The 16,827-nt window shown below is 46.1% G+C and overlaps 3 protein-coding genes across 3 annotated transcripts; all 3 read left to right on the plus strand.

Moving 5' to 3' along the window:
- Positions 1-5,455: 5,455 nt before the first annotated feature.
- Positions 5,456-6,501, plus strand: BROUX77_001537 (uncharacterized protein; the record flags this gene model as incomplete). The annotated part of the gene is made up of 4 exons (XM_073745977.1): positions 5,456-5,492; positions 5,768-5,810; positions 5,923-6,032; positions 6,113-6,501. The coding sequence occupies 4 exons, from the start codon at positions 5,456-5,458 to the stop codon at positions 6,499-6,501; spliced, it is 579 nt and encodes a 192-aa protein (XP_073606619.1).
- A 2,489-nt stretch (positions 6,502-8,990) lies between these two features.
- On the plus strand, positions 8,991-10,506 carry BROUX77_001538 (uncharacterized protein; the record flags this gene model as incomplete). Its single annotated transcript, XM_073745978.1, has 2 exons — positions 8,991-9,511; positions 9,573-10,506. 2 exons carry the CDS (start codon positions 8,991-8,993, stop codon positions 10,504-10,506), a joined length of 1,455 nt encoding a protein of 484 aa, XP_073606620.1.
- A 2,541-nt stretch (positions 10,507-13,047) lies between these two features.
- Positions 13,048-15,992, plus strand: BROUX77_001539 (uncharacterized protein; the record flags this gene model as incomplete). Its single annotated transcript, XM_073745980.1, has 4 exons — positions 13,048-13,521; positions 13,594-14,485; positions 14,579-14,779; positions 14,896-15,992. 4 exons carry the CDS (start codon positions 13,048-13,050, stop codon positions 15,990-15,992), a joined length of 2,664 nt encoding a protein of 887 aa, XP_073606621.1.
- Positions 15,993-16,827: the final 835 nt, after the last annotated feature.

Consider the following 16,827-nt stretch of genomic DNA (forward strand, 5'->3'; position numbering starts at 1 on the left):
TCTCTGTCCCAGCTCCTTTAATTTCGTTGAAGCACTTTGTTCCTCTAGGCTAATGTCGTCTCAAGCTTTGCGTTCCACTGCAAGCAATGAGAACCGGCGGGCTCACCGCACTACCGCTGAGCAGGTTCTCGATCCTGTTGATCAGGATGACCTACGGCTAGAACAAGTGCACAAGCGATATCCCGAATGCAGTTCGGACAGTTATTATGATTTGCGTCCGGTGTTCTTGCGGGATGGTGTACCTTCAACCACCTCTTGTCAAGACGCAGGTCATGCTGTTAATCTTGTCTCGACTGCCGAACATATCAATACTCTTCCGTCTGATGATGCACATCTAAATTTGCAACTTGTCAAGCAAAACCTGGATGGCATGCTCACACGTGGCTTCATTGCCCCTACTTCTTCAGTGTTGGCTTCTCCGATTCTTTGTCCTCGGGAACCAGGCAGTGTACGATCTTCTGTTGATTTACGGGCGGTCAACTACCTTATTTTATAAGCTGTTCATTTGGTCCCGCATCAACCAGTCGTTACAACTTGCCACATCTGAACGGGGGTTTCCAGAAAGCCATGTCTACCAGCTATGCACCTTTTGGCTTGCAGCAATGATGTTGCCAACTCCCAGATTACTTTGAGTTACAACATGGTACCTGAGTGTATAAAGTGTTGTTGTTGAGTTTACTCACACACCTGCCATTGTGCCAAAGCATGTTATTGAGTTCTTGTGGGATTTCTTGGACAGTTTATGTCTGTTTTTAGACCTCTGTGTCTGTATTTCTTGGCCTTTGTCTTGCCTAATTGTTTTGACTCCTGTTGGGTCTATTTATATGATATCAGCAGCTAGTGTCTGTTCTTTGCTGAGCTCGTTGGTTCTACGAACAGCTCGTGTCTGTTCTTTGGGTTGACACCTCTTAATGCCTCTTCCTTGTGACACCGTGTGTCCATCGGCGACTGCTTTTTTTGTGTCTCTTCTTTGACCACTATGGTGCTTGCGTTTGACCCCTGCTGGGTTATAATTGCCGACAGCTCGTGTCTGTCCGGGTATTGATAGTTTATATCTACTCGCTTTGCTGACAGCCCGTGTCTGTCTGGGTATTGACAGTTGCTGTCTACTCGCTTTGTTAACAGCTCGCTTCTGTCCCACTTCTTGACAGTTATGTCTAGTCTTCGTGCCACAGTTGTGTCTAATGCGTTAGGCCACTGTTCGGACTATTTTCTTTCGGCTGTTGTTGTGTCTACTTACGACCACTATACGTCTACTTCTTGTGACATGTTCTGTGTCCTCTACTTTGGACAGCTCTCTTGCCTGTTACTTTCTTCGACTCTGTTACGTCTACTTGCGACTACTCTATGTCTCCTTTCTGCGACCTCTTTGTGTCTTCACTTGGGCCTACTCTCTGCCTCTCTCTTTTGGACAATATCTTGTTGTTTTTCTTCTCGTTAAAAGAAACACGATGTCCCTCTTCGAAGTCCTGCCTATGGTGGTGCAGGCCAGTCTTGTATCTTGTGCTGAAATACTGCCAAGTTTGACAAGCTGACTTTACCAATTTCTTGTTTTCCCCTTTCACCAATACTCTTTACGGATCCTGCACGTCTTTGTTTCCATGCTGTCTGTTGTCATATACCAATTACCCGATCGATGATGAGTCCCCATTACACATGTTAGTCTATTCTCCCACAACCGGAATCGTGTTCGTTTACATCCATCGAACCATGTCCCAGGGGGTTCTTAGCTATTGTGGAGGCGATTATGTCGCGGCGATTGATGATTGTGCCAACTGAGTAGCCACTCTGGTGTACACTTGTTACCAGAACTTGGTAGTTCTCAGGGGACCTTCTGCATCTTGCAGGCAACAGATTTATGGGCTATGGAACTGAGCGATTGTTGTTTGTTATAACCTACAGGCCTGGCTCTTACTTCTATGACCAATGCCATAACTAGGGAGGACAACAAGGTTGAAAAACCTTTGCCTTTGCGGGTACTGAGCTGCGTTCTCAACTTATTCCCACTTAAGATCCTTGGTGCTGCCCCTCGGTTGATGAGGTTGCCTTTCGTTATTCCCATTCTTTTTTACCTTCCTCTTGTCTGTGGACACGAGGCCCTTACGAAGTTGTCGTTGCACTTCAAGGCCTTGTTTTATGTTGATCAGATGTACAAGCTTTCATGCTAGGGATTCCGTTGATCCCCTATACGTCACGATGTTGTTGGTGCATCGAGATCTACAATTCTTGCCTGCGGAGTCATGCTGTGTCTAGACCCGTATGGTTGGCTTATTCCTTCTGTTCCGATTCTGCAAAGCCCGGTGGACTTCCGTGTCCCTAGATGCCCGGCTTCCTTTTGCGAATTCTCCGACTTGATTCTAGTCTAGGATGTGGCGATCTTAGTACTGCTGTGGAAATCAGTCATTTAAAAGGAGCATACTGTCATGAATAGCCATTCTTGCCATTGCCATTGCATAGGGTTATGCCTGGCACCTTACCCCGCTTCCGTTGTGTCACGCTAATGTTCCAAGGACGTATGATGATACGGTTATACCACTTGGTGGTCTGTGTAACCTTGAGGTGTCACTCCGGTTTATCTACTCGGGTGTGGCCGGCTTGCACACTATAGATCATCGCTATTAGGTAACTCGGTACTCTGCAGTTGATGCAGCTTATTCTGAGTTGACTGCTATTCTCGTTCCTTTTGTGTCAACAGCGTTTGAGCGTGGGGCCCACACCTGTTAGGCCGATATCGCTGTAACGCGACATATCGTTGCCTGGGTGTCTTGAGGGATTTTCAGTTCTGCTGCTGCCGTGTTGGTTTATCTCGTGAACTAACATCCGGTTTGATAGTAGCGTCTGGTAACGTTGAGTTACGTATGTCCCCACTTTCGGTTATCTGTGATTTGGTTCTAGCTTGGGAAGATCTCTGTTGTCAGAATCTGCAACGCCTTAAATAGCGTTGCCTTCTGCCCTGTGTGATCAGGTTAACTCTTGCTCCCCAAGCTTAACAATCACATACACCCCTTTTGCCATTCTTCTTTGTATACTAGTTTATAGTATCACTTCTTCGATAGTACCTTCTTCTTTAGTACTATATCTTTAATTATCACTTGTTTCTTGATAGCCTTCATTGCATCAGTACCTTCTGTCGTCTTCGTTACCTCAGTGTTCCTGTGATTGTTTATTCCCTTCCGTGTGTTATAAGATCAATTAGTTGAGTGTGCCTCTTTACCTCAAACCGACCATACGACCTAGAGAGTTCTATCCTCTCCTCCCGGCCGTATATCCGCGCAGGCCTGACTGTCCACCTCTGGAACCTATCATTGTCCTGAGTCGTTGGCTTTCTAGAACCCTAATGGTTTCCTTGGGCCCTATCCGTAATAAACATCACGACACGTTTACCGTCACAGCACATCGAAAACTTGTCGCCTATAAAATCCAATTATACCGGCGTGTGTGTATCACTCAGTTCATGCTCTGTGCCCAAACTTTCTTTTGTGATTTCAATCCTGTGTTGTTCGCAACTTGACTTCCGCATCACCACCCCGCTCACTACCCCGATCACCACAACACGTCTGCCTTCACTGCATCCCAATCACTTGTCACCTGCACAATCAAATTACACCGATATGCTCCCCCAAACCAGCTCATTCTCCGAGTATACTTTGCCCTCTTGCCTTATCACTCGTCATGATTGTCACTTGCCTTGACCTCACATCCGCTGCTCAAAGGAGATATTCAATTCCGGCCACCACCCAACTCTCACCTGTGACACTTCACCAGCACCAATCTCAATCTCCAGCCTATACTCAATGTCCCTTTTGTATCTTGCGTCACATCTTGCTCTGTCTCTGTAACTATATCTGCTCAAACTCGGTGTTGTGATCTACCAATTGTCTTGTGTGCACTCCCATTTGTGTGATGTTCATTATGTCAGCCTTGTTCTCTTAACCCTACCCAATATTCATCAATGTGCAATGGCTACCAACAAGCCAAGCAAAAAACGAAGTCCACCAGTCTTCTAACTTTTCAAACAACCACCACACCTGCACCACGTCGTTCCAAAAAAAAAAAAAAAAAATATGAATACTACAGCAACCAGTCCAGTGGTTTATCTTCACTTTTAAACACCTTTTGTTCATTTTAATGCAGTTCTCGTGAGTGCATCGAGCTGTGAAGACAGCCAATTGCCTCGATCACTTCCAATACGAGTATGCTATTCTCTGATTCAGCGGATCCCTGTTACTTCCCCACTGTTTCCTGAGTTGCACAGCAGCTTTGTTCGTCGAATTCTTTTTTCAAACAACTTGGATTTTTTCTTGACTGATCACCCCATCCCGAATACTTTGTCACATTTTGTCGCAGTTGAACTTTCTTTGAAATCTTCAAACAGCCACCACAACTGCAAATATACTTCAAAAAAATCATGGTCTGTAATGTTTTGTCTCTTCAAGCCTCAGCTTCACTCTAATCCTCTTGTTTTCTTTTTTAATGTAGATCCCACCAGTGCATCCCAGTGCAAAGACACTCAATAGTTGCGACAGCTTCCAGGCCATGTCCACTAAAGCAACCACTGTAGCCACTGTAAATCGCTGTCGTGCCAGTCACATGCAACTGATTTGGATTTTTTTTGCCAGCTTCAAAATGCATGTCTCAACAGGCTCTCACGATGCAGCCATTTCTGAGTCGTGAAATTTAGCAACTGGACGTGTGTGAAGAATAAAAGGCAATTGTGTTGCACATCTCTTGCTATCAAGTTTTCTTATTTTAGTAAACATATAATTAATGGTGAATGCAAATACATGAAATAGCAGATGTATGGTTGATTGCGTTGATGTTAAACACCAAGTTGTTCAATCGTGATGTCGCAAAATCAGTGTGTGCGTCAAGTAAATATGTGTGTGTAAGTGTGAGTGTGTCGTTGGGACTTGGACATCGTCAAGGGCACTTGCAAAAAAAAAAAAGAATGCTGTACCAAGATATGGATGAATGGGATGAATTGTACATGGGTACATGTCAATTGCCAGGTCTGCTCAGCAACAGGACCAGGGTACAAGATTTGTTTTTTTTCTGCAGGCAAATAGCCGAGCATAAACAAGCGGATCCAGCCAATCAGAGCTAGGCAGTCTTTAGCAAAAGTTGGGTTTAAAAAAAAAAGAATATTTGAAGTACCTTTAGTATGGAGTAGTGGGGTAAAAGATACATGGATTAAAAAAAAAGATTAGTATGTGAAAAAGCAGTTTTGTGTCAAAACTGGGCCAGGGCGGGTATATATATAGTGATTGAAAGGTTAGAGAGCAAACTAGAACTATCTAAACGCCAGGATATCAAACGCCTTTTATATCCAGAACTTCAAGTATCCATCATCAGTTGCAAGAATTGTGCCCGTGCTATTTCCATGTCGTTGTCATCTTATTCGTAAGGCATTGAGGCGCTGTCGATGTTTTGGCATTGAACCCTCAGTTCTGACACAATGGTCGCCACTATTGGAACTGGTGGCAAAGACCCTGGTGTGTGGCAAACCTAGCGCCACATCTAGTCAAGGTGTGGCGTTCGTCACAATTCAGTGCAAGGAACCTCAGTTCATGACACTATATTTGATTCCTTCATCATGCCAAACTTTCGCTCTCCAGCCTCGTCACATAGTCGCTCCCGTCCTTACTCCCAATCTTGGTCCAAATCTCAAAGCCGATCCAACTCTCGACTTCGCTCTCAATCTCGCTCAATGTCTCTATCGCCGGGCGCATCATCGTCTTGCCGTGGGCGCGACTCATCTCCTCCACAGCCCAATCCATCACGCCAGAACCGCCGCCACCATTCAAGATCAGGTAGCGCAGAGAGAAGTATATCCAGGAGCACTAGCTACAGCCAAAGAACAGGACGCAATAGAAGCCGCACTCGAAGCCGGAGTCGCAGTCCCTTTTCTGAACGCCATAACAGTACCAAGATTGCTGTCGAGCGATTGGCGAGTAATGTCAATGAAGGCCATCTCCATGAAATATTTAGCCAGTTCGGAGCTATCGATGACTTTGATCTTCCAAAAACCAATCGTAAGTCGACTTCAACTACTTCCTGGGCTGCAGTATCTTATGGGAGTGTCTTCTCCAGCTAATTTGCCTAATAAACTTAGTCGGTTTAAATCGTGGGACAGCGTACATTATCTATTTAAATGAAGATGATGCCGAAACCGCAATAACACACATGCACGAAGCCCAGATAGACAGTGCAACTATCAATGTTTCCATAGTTCCCAGGGACTCAAAGTTTCATTACTTCCCTCCACTGGCTCAACATCACGAATCCTCAGGTCACAATCGTAACAACGGTGGCGGTAGTTACCGAAGACAACCTCCTATTGACCCTAATACAAGCAGGGGCAGTGGCCGCGAACGGGAAAGACACGGAGCTGACATCTACCGACCAGGAGAGTGTGAGAAAATGAAGACCCCTACACCGCGGCGCAAAATTGGGAAAAGTTTGACAAGTGGGAGTGACGCCAAAAGGCCTAAAGACAACTGACGCCGTAGGAGTCGCAGTGCCGGAAGTGAAGTTGGTGCGAGATACGAGTATATATAACCAGTTGCACACTTGTTGGTTGAAATTTAGTCAACTGGTCATTGTCTCTAGTGAAAAAATTCTGGGCATGATAAGTGCTTGGTGATGTTAAATGGCCTCTGTGCTGTACGCTAATATACTTGACCGAATGTATGGCAAAACCTGTCAAAACTTCAAATCCCACGCACCAGGAAAGCTGAAAACACGGCTTTTCTGCAAAACCAGACCAGCACAATTCGTATTCACGCACGAGAAACAAGTGGCGTATACACAGGTGGGGGTGCTGCACTGCATACAATATGCATGCACATGGCTAGTTAGACTGGCAAAAGGTTTGCATGATGGTAGAAGTGAGGTGAGTGTGCCTAGAAAGGCAAGATTAACCTTGAGATAAGGTCAGACTATGCCATGCCATGGTAAAATATATTTTTCTCATGAGGGGCTTCTTGATGTTTCCCCATATTTCCTTTTGCTCCAGAACTGGCCTAGTTACAGGGAGAACAAAGGGAGTTTGATTGCCGCAAGGGGTTTCTGTGGATGTGCACTAGAAGGAAGGTGAGCAGTGGTTGATAGTAATTGGTAAGTATACTACCTGTACCTGAACCTGTGCCAAGTATCACTGGGCTGCATGTATGAACGTGCTAGTCAATGTACATGTACCACTTGCGGTGAAGCTTTCAGGCTCCACGACAACTCACCAGTCAGGATTCCATTCGCATGTAGTACATGAGAAGAAGCCTCCGGCAAGCTATTTCCAGGGATGAAAAGAATTGATGCCGTGAGAACTAGTAAATAGCATTTATGTGCCATTATGGAGACCTATACCGACTAGTAGCTAACTACATATATTGCACAGATACGACAGGTAGACATGGGCATGGGCAGGGCATGATAGAAGCGAGAGATTCAGCTTTCAGCTACACATGCTTGCGGTGGTGTGTTGTGTATCACCACGCATATATGCTAACATACACTTAAGCTCATCAAAGCTAGTAGTTGGTCACTCAAAGAAGCCCGAGTACAGATGGTTTATGTATCTACTTGTGTTTATGAATGAGAAACACTCAAGGTGGTGTGTTTCTGGCAGCAGCCGGACAGAAAACCTCTTGTCATGTACTACACATGAGTGCGTTCCCTTTTTATTTATTTATTTATTTCATTTGGATGCCTCCATGTCTGCGGCTGATGCATGGGATCGATTCCGTCCGAGTATGTTCATCCTGCTGTCGAACACAAGAGTATGTGGCCTGGCCTGTCCGCCCATGTGTTTGGTGGTTTTGATGGTTAGTCAATGTGTTGGAGGTCAAGAAATCCCACGTATAACTAGTTACGTCAGTGAATATTAGACCGTGCACATGCGTTTCCCATTGCTCCTACTACTTCAAAGTTTCAGAGCCTTGAGATCTTGACGAATAGTACAACGTCAGGTGCCTTCAATTTGGGCTAGAAGCTTGTTGGTGATGTTTTTTTGTGCTCTTGTTTCCGTACTCAGACCAATAGGAAAAGTCTATTTTTAGACGAGCTGGCTTGCGATGATGGTTATTCTGAATGTAGTACAATACAACAAGTGCGCAGCAATGTCATTATGTAGATGTACAAGTTTATGTGCGTAGATACAGGCGTCGGCTAGGTACAAGTATGTACATATATGAGCACAAATGAAGGCTAAATCTGACCGTTTGTCTATTTTTGGGCTGTAACTAGCTGCCAGTGCCAAGTGGCAAGTGCTGGATATGGTTTTGAGCAGGTAAATACATATGTACTACGTACATCGTTAGTTAGGGTGTGTATGTATTGATGAAGTGTGCTGAGCTGGATGGAACGTCAGCTAGATATCCTGGTCGATGATAAGGAAAAGTCTATGGAAAATACATTTTAAACATGATGCAAGACAAGACAAGGAAAGACAAGTGCCATGGGAATGGAAGCCGCAAGCTTGTTGATAGGCTCACCCTAGCAAGAAAGTAAGAAACTAGTTGGTTAACTACCCAAAGCTAAACTAACCATGTACCTGTACATACATGCCCCACTAGACTCGGGCCATTTTGGTGCCTTCCCTGTTCGTTCAACAACGCAAGGGTCTCTTTTCTCATTGTCGCTGGTCCCTGTTTTATTTTGGTGGCAGTTGCTTTTTGCCAGAATTTTCTTATCTTCTTTTCGCCGGGCAACTGTTCCTTGCTTATTTCGAGAGTTGGCTGGCTATGGCTCGACTGACCATACAAGCTGTAGTTACAAGCACATGTGCATGAGTATAGTCAGTTGCAAACAGTCGGGAAAGTATAATAAGACGCGGTTTGCTGCTCACGCTGGCCTATGCTTTGTTGATTCGCCCCCTTTCGCTTTCCTGTTCTCCTTAAACTGCCGCCCTTTTCATCCTCACACTCGTCTCCATCCCTTTCCTTCCCTTTGTTTTTTTTGACCTGGCTACGAGAAGAAAAGACCAAGGTAACCTAATGGACTTTGACAATGCTGCTGCGGCGGCCAGACCGCCTGCTGCTTCGGGGGTTACCGCTACCTCTGATGCGTCTGAAAGATCTGGAACACCCAACACAGAACGCAATCCCTTTACCGGTGGCACAAACACCCCCAATATTGCCTCAGCCTCGGCCGATCAAGCGAATCCCTTTTCCTCTCCTGATGGCTCTCGACCCGTGTCAAGTTACGCTGCCTCGTCCTCGGGACTAGCCCGGTCCGCCGACTCGCAGGGTGAAGGTGTGCGTTTCTTTCGCTCGCGGCGGGTTGCCAAGGGCTCGGTTGAGAAGCCGTGGCTGGACAAGAAGGACCCCAAAGAGAAGTGGGTAACGATCTTGCCACTGCTGGGAATCCTGGCTGGCCTGGCACTCTCTGCTTTCTTGGTGTGGGACGGCGTGAATAATGTGGTGAAGCACAAGTATTGTGAGGTCTTGATGGAAGACTTTTCTCAGGGCCTGCGGTCAGATGTGTGGAATACCGAAGTACAGCTAGGTGGCTTTGGGTGAGTTCATGTCTTGATAGGTGTTTCTACATGAACCAGGTGCTAACATTCACCCTTGCAGCAACGGAGAGTTTGGTATGACAACCACCTCTACCGACAATTTATATGTTGAAAATGGTCACCTCTTTCTCAAAGCTACGGCACAAGATGCCAAGCTCATGGAGACCAACAATGTCATCAACCTGACTGCACAGGGCATCTGCACTACCAACACTACCAAGGACTGTGTGGCCGCTACCAACACCACGGTAGGAAACAGCAGTACTGTGCCGCCAGCAATTACAGCGCGTATCAACACCAAGGGACATGCGCAAATTAAATATGGCCGCGTGGAGGTTATGGCCAAGCTTCCCAAGGGTGACTGGCTGTGGCCGGCTATATGGATGATGCCAGCGGCAGATACGTATGGACAATGGCCAGCGTCAGGCGAGATTGACATCATGGAGTCACGGGGCAACAATCATTCGTACCCTCAAGGGGGCAACAATATCGTGACATCCTCGTTGCATTGGGGCCCTGACTCGGATAACGATGCGTGGTGGCGTACCAATAAGCGCCGTACAGCGCTACACACTACATATGCCAGCGGTTTCAACACCTTTGGTGTAGAATGGTCACAAAAGTACATTTTTACATATGTCAACTCGCGTTTGCTTCAGGTGATGTACACTAGCTTCAAGAAGCCGTTTTGGCAGCGTGGTAACTTTCCCCAGTACAACGCTGACGGCGACCGGCTCACGGACCCCTGGTCGCAGACAGGACGGCCCCAGACACCCTTTGATCAGGAGTTCTTTCTGATTCTAAACCTCGCCGTTGGCTCTAATAACGGCTGGTTCGAAGATTCAGGCACCAAGCCGTGGAAGGACAAGTCTGACAACGCAGCCAAGGACTTCTGGGCCAACAGAAACGTGTGGCAGCAAACATGGACACAGCCGTATATGGAGGTGTCCAAAGTATCCATGTGGCAGCAGTGTGATGGCGACGAGGAGCTCTAGACGGCGTCTAGATTTACGGTAGATAGAGAATACCAGGCTAAGGTACAGTGAGATGTAGTTGTTATGTGGATTAGCTTAACTGTGACTATCTTGGGGTCTAATAATTTTCAAGTTTTGTTTGTATTTAGTTTGATAATAGAGCATGCCGTTTGACAAGTCGAAGTGCAAAATGAGCATGCTGAAGCTCTGACATCAATCAACAATTTTGTATGCATGTCCAAGTAGAGTCTGTATAATAGAATATGTGTCATGTGTGATGGTGATGTGATGTGTTTTCGTGCTTGCGTTTATACGGTTAGTTAACTAGATGAAGTTGGACTAAGACCCGTGCACTCCCTTGAAGCGATGGGCTTGGCAAATGTTCGTAACTAGTCAAAAATGCAAAATTCTCACTCAGCATGCAGCTGAAAACTAGGAGCAGCTTCACCGACAAAGAGTTTTTAGCATGTATGTACAAACGACGACATGCACTGTCGCACTCGAATCTACACATTCTCGCCCCCTCTGCCTTCTCTTTATCGTGCTTTGCCGAATGAGTGAGTATATACAGGCCCCTCGTAATGCATTCATACGCATGGCTAACATGAATATATTGACCTGGCTGCGCCCAACACGAGGCTACTTACTCTTTTCATACGCGGTATCCAAGGGCGAACAAGTAGCCTGGAACCTTTCAAGTCTAAACTTCTCCCTCGTACATGTATAGACATAATTTGCGACAAGGAAGGCATTGTTGTCTTGTCACACTGGGAGTAGGCTCTAGCCGCTTTGTCCTGTGTTGTCTGCGCGGGATCCCTTGTTTCCTTAATGTAACTTAGCTGGCAAACGAAAACAGGGAGGGAATGGCGGCTCTGAGAAAAAGAAAAGTCTGTAGAACAAACACACAGGGCCGAGACCCATCCTTTGCCTACCAAGAAGGATGCTGATATTCGTACTACACGCATAGACACAGCGACTTGATCCGCTTTGCTGAAAGAAGCTTGAATTTGATTCAGGTTGTCCGCCTATCCCCTGAAGCTTGTTTAGTGGGCGAGACAGTGGGGTGTAGCCTTGGCAAGCCACATCGATGTATTACATAACTAACTACAATCTGGGTATGTCGTGTAGCTGTATGAGCTAGGATACCAAGGAAGAGCAAGTTGACCGTATGCTGTTAGTTGCAGTGTAACTGGCTAGTAATTTTATACAGTGTATCTAGGCGACCATGCCCGAAAACCTGTACCTGTACATGGCTGTCTTTGCATGCATTGCCAAAAGAAGGGTCTTGTGAAGCTATGGAGTATTTAGGCTGGGATGGATACCATTGCCTTGAAGCTTCTAGATTTGCATGAAGGACAGGGTCAGCAAAGGATGCACATGGCTTTTCTAGCTGTAACTGTAACTATAACGGTGATTCTGGGAGTACGAGTTGAGGGTTGATGGGTACAAGTAGTTGTAATACATATATAACTACGTATGTATAGGTTACACCTGTCAGGCGTAGGTCAGCACACATCACTAACCCACGCATGAGGTAGTGTTGGTACAGAATCCGCAATTTCAGACTCTAATCTTGCATCAGAATAAGGAAAGCGAATGGGTTTCCTATAATCTACTGTTTGAATGCGAATACAAGAATGTAGATATGGTGTGTTGACCTCGTATTCATGCACCTTAGGGGCCGGGGGTATGTGTGAATACCTTGATAGTAGGCCATTTCACCTCCGAGCTGACTTCATACTTGTGAGTCTCTATCTACTTTTGGTATACCCAGATACGTTTATACATACCAGCCCAAATACAAACTGCATGACTTTTGAGTTGAAGGCTTGAAGTAGACATCGGTGATTGGTGGGTGTCATGAGGCTTAGGATGTGCGCACTTGTATATACTCATAACTATGTGTGATGTGGTACATGTATCCGTTCTTGGACAGGGCGACCCTTGATTTACCTACCCCCCCGGATGATCTAGCTTTGTATAGGAAACTTCAGCCGCATAGGCATTCCTGCCATCCCCAAGTATAGGTAGCATGTAAAGAATTTAACAGTGAAAGCCATTTTCCTTCCCATATCCAAGCACTAATAGTCCATCCATGTCCAAAGAAGCCTAGTAGATAAACGATAGTAGAAGGCTGGGATAATATCGGCGGGCCTTGGCCTTTGAATTTTCAATTCACTTTTTATTGCTTCTTTCCGGAGACATATGCCCCCCTGCTTGATGACCTGGTTAGCAAGCTATTGAAGACTTGCTTGCACTCCCCATGTGTTATCAGCTCAGCTAGTTTGGCAAAGCCAAATCCCTACAAGTTGACCGGGGCCACTGATCACAGTTTTGTGTAAGTATTGTACTTGCACCAACTATCCCATGATAAAACCGTGCCATTTATTGCCCGGTGACATATACATAGTGGGCAGTGTCTCTCCCTTCTCCGTTTGTAGCGGGGGTTAAAAGGACAGACATAGGCCCCGTTACTCCCAACATTTGGTTTCGTCCACCACTCTCAGTGTTTCTTTGGCTCTTTAACCAGCGGCTAGTCATTCTTTGACTCTGTATACCATCATGGGTCTCAAAAGCTACTTCAAATCGTCCAGGTCCAAGGCGAAACCGAAGACTGGAGAGCATGAAAAGGCAGATGCAGCAACTTCGTCCATCTCTCCCCCAACAGGTGCTCCCATGTCCAAAAAGGCCTCGCTGCCTGTAGCGATTCCGGATATTCATAAAACTATCTTGAGCGACGCAACATCTGCCGCCCCGACAACGTCTGGCTCTGGATTGGGTGTCCCAACACCTGGTGAAGCCGGCCGACCACAAAGCACGCAGTCCTTGGCGTCGGTCTTCATGGTTGATGAGATCAAGCATGAAGTCATGGTCAACTATTTGTACCAGCAGCAATGCTCTAATCTCTGGGTCAGCAATGGCAGTGGTCTGGTTGAGGGCGTGCTTCTCAGGAAGGTACGCGGCCATTATATGGCGTGTCCGCCAGAGTTGTCTGAGTCTGACTTTGCTACAGCTGTTTCAGCAATGAATGTACAGGTAAGTGGTCAAACAGCCCGTCCACTTGAATCCTACCCTTGTAAACTTGAGTTACCTACTAACTGCATATAGTCTGCCATGACAGTCAATTCCCGCATAATTCGAAGTTTTTTGCACTGGTCGCCTGATGCTGTTGATGTGCCTCTTCTCAACGGCTTGCGTGTGCAGATTCTCCCAAACATCGAAGACTTGGCTCGCGCCCGCAAGCATCAGTTCGCTGCCTTCATTGCCAGCGAGGGACTCTTGGTCGTTTGGGATGACGATGCCTTACACTTAACTACGCGCGCAAAGGCAATCGAAAGCGAGCTAATGCAGCTTGTATGGAAGAAGGCCGAGGCGCTTGAGAGCGAAAAACCTGATGATGACTTCCCCAACATGGATCTTGACGAAGAGAGTGGCGAAATGAGGCCTGAAACACGACCTCTACACCTGCAAAACGCCTGGCTGGTGACATTCACCTTGTTCATTGTTGTGGTTTCACTTGGTGCAGCCTGGCGCCAGCTTGGCTCACAGATTGCAGTAGATCAGAAATACCAGCGACTCGGTTTTGTAGCCTTAGCCCCGGTTCAAATCTTCTTCACTCTCTTTTTTGGTCAAGTCATCGTTGGCTGTCTGGCCCAAATATTTGGGCCCATCCGCCAATTGAGTATCAACAGCAAGTTTTACTCGGCACGGCCACCAACTCGCCTCCGCACTGCTGAATTGCCCCATGTCACTGTCCAATGTCCTGTTTACAAAGAGGGCTTGAACGGTGTTATTGCGCCTACAGTAAAATCCATCAAACAGGCCATTAGTACATATGAGCTTCAAGGTGGCTCGGCCAACATGTTCATCAACGATGATGGCCTGCAGCTTTTAGATGAAGAAGAGCGCAGGGCCCGCATTGATTTCTATGCCGATCATAGTATTGGCTGGGTAGCACGACCTAAACATGGCGAAAATGGTTTTTTGCGACGCGGTAAATGTAAGTTGAGATTTCCTAACGTCTTACTTCCACCAATGGGTGTACATGCATGGTATTGCACATACTAACCCAACACTACTTGTGTAACAATAGTCAAGAAAGCATCGAATATGAACTTTGCTCTGATGATCTCATGCAAGGTGGAAGAAAAGCTGAGTCTAATTGAGCGCACCGTTCAGTGGACGCAGAACGATGAGGCTACAGCCTATGAAAACGCACTACGAGAGGTTCTAGAGGAGGACGGTCGCGCTTGGGCAGACGGTAACATCCGGATGGGTGACTACATTTTGATTAGTAAGTCATAACTGAGTGATGCGGTCCTAGATAACGGTAATCTTTCTCGCCTGCTAACTAGATACAACTAGTTGATTCTGATACCCGCGTTCCGTCTGACTGTCTCCTCGATGCAGTTTCGGAAATGGAGCATTCACCTGATGTCGGCATCATGCAGTTCTCGTCGGGCGTCATGAACGTCACAAACACATACTTTGAAAACGGCATCACGTTCTTTACGAATCTTGTCTACACAGCCATCAAGTACACTGTTTCCAATGGAGATGTGGCTCCATTTGTAGGCCACAATGCCATCCTTCGCTGGAATGCCATTCAACAGGTTTCATATGAAGATGAGGATGGGTACGAAAAGTTCTGGTCCGAATCTCACGTATCCGAAGACTTTGACATGTCTCTACGACTACAATGCGCAGGATACATCATTCGCTTGGCTGCTTGGGCCGGTGATGACTTCAAGGAGGGCGTGTCACTGACAGTCTATGACGAGCTTGCACGTTGGGAAAAATACGCATACGGGTGTAATGAGTTGCTATTTCACCCCATCCGCACCTGGCTGTGGCGTGGACCCTTCACCCCCCTCTTCCGCAGATTCCTCACAAGCAATATCCGCCTGACATCCAAGATCACTGTCATTTCGTACATTGGTACGTACTATGCCATTGGTGCAGCCTGGATCCTCACATGTGTTAACTACTTTGTAATTGGCTGGTACAATGGTTACCTGGACCAGTATTACTTGGACTCGTGGCGAGTCTGGTTCTCAATTGTCATTGTTTTCAATGGACTGGGCAATGTTTCGTTAGCCGTCATGCGCTACCGCATCGGTGAACGTTCAATTCTGAGCGCTCTGTACGAAAACTTCAAATGGACATTAATGCTTGCCATATTTTTAGGTGGACTATCGCTTCATGTGTCGCAGGCTCTTCTTGCACACATGTTTGAGATCAACATGACCTGGGGTGCAACGAGCAAAGAGGCGGAGTTCTCCAACTTCTTCATCGAAGTGCCCAAAGTCCTCAAGCGTTTCAAATTTTCTATTCTCTTCTCAGTGGTTTGCATTGTTGGCATGATTATCATGGCCGTTGCTAGCTTCATTCCTTATAGCTGGCATATTACCGACTTTGTGGCTATTCTCCCTATGGCCACGGTAGCATCCTCGCACTTTTTGCTGCCTCTAGCACTGAACCCAGCCTTGATGACGTTTTCGTGGTAGACGGACATGGGATCTTGTGTCGCCGAAGTTATGCGCTTCACCTTAATCGGAAGGCGATGATGCTGGATATATATCAGGACTGCTTTCCTCTCCTTTTTTCTGTAGACTTAGACCTTGAAGACATTAGTTAATCATAATTCTTTTCTTTTCTGATAACTTAAACTCTTTAATCTTCTATCTCTTGAACTTGCGACTGCCTGAAACATACTTTCCGTCAAAGGACAACAGTAGGTCCTTCTATTAAATGGTGTGATAGCTGAAACCCAGATGTGTAGACAAACTGTGGTTACACAGTAGTTTGAAAACTCTAAGGGTACAGGAGTTGATTACACGTGACTTTGAATAGTCAACGTCATCCTATGCCATATCTCGAGAGGTGAGGTGAGAGGCATGAGCAAATACTGCTTGTATTCAAGAATTGGAGCATTATTGTTTCCAGAGTTAGGAATAGCAGAGTTGAAAAGTGTAGGAGAAGTAACCAAGTCAAGTTTCATGCAGAAACTGGAGACTCTATAAAAGCTTTGGGGGAAGGGGGGGTGGTGAGTATTAATGCTGGCAAATCACGACGGTTCTACGTAATAGTTAAGACGTCAGAAGATGCATCACCGTGGTTGAAAACCGGGGAAGACTCTAAAAACGCGATTATGAACAACACGACAGGTTCAGTGTAGATTGATCGGTGACGATACTATTCACATTAGGTAGATCAACTTTCATAACCCAAAAATCAAGACACACCACTAGGTACATATTGTTTATCAGCTACGTAAATGAAACCTTGAATATCCTTGAAAAGTAGATAGTTAACCAGTTAACAAACCCCAGGCTTGCAATC

Source organism: Berkeleyomyces rouxiae (genome assembly GCF_048999995.1).
Source record: "Berkeleyomyces rouxiae strain 22BRR77 chromosome Unknown BrBRR77_ptg000002l, whole genome shotgun sequence".
NCBI classification, from domain to species: Eukaryota; Fungi; Ascomycota; class Sordariomycetes; order Microascales; family Ceratocystidaceae; genus Berkeleyomyces; species Berkeleyomyces rouxiae.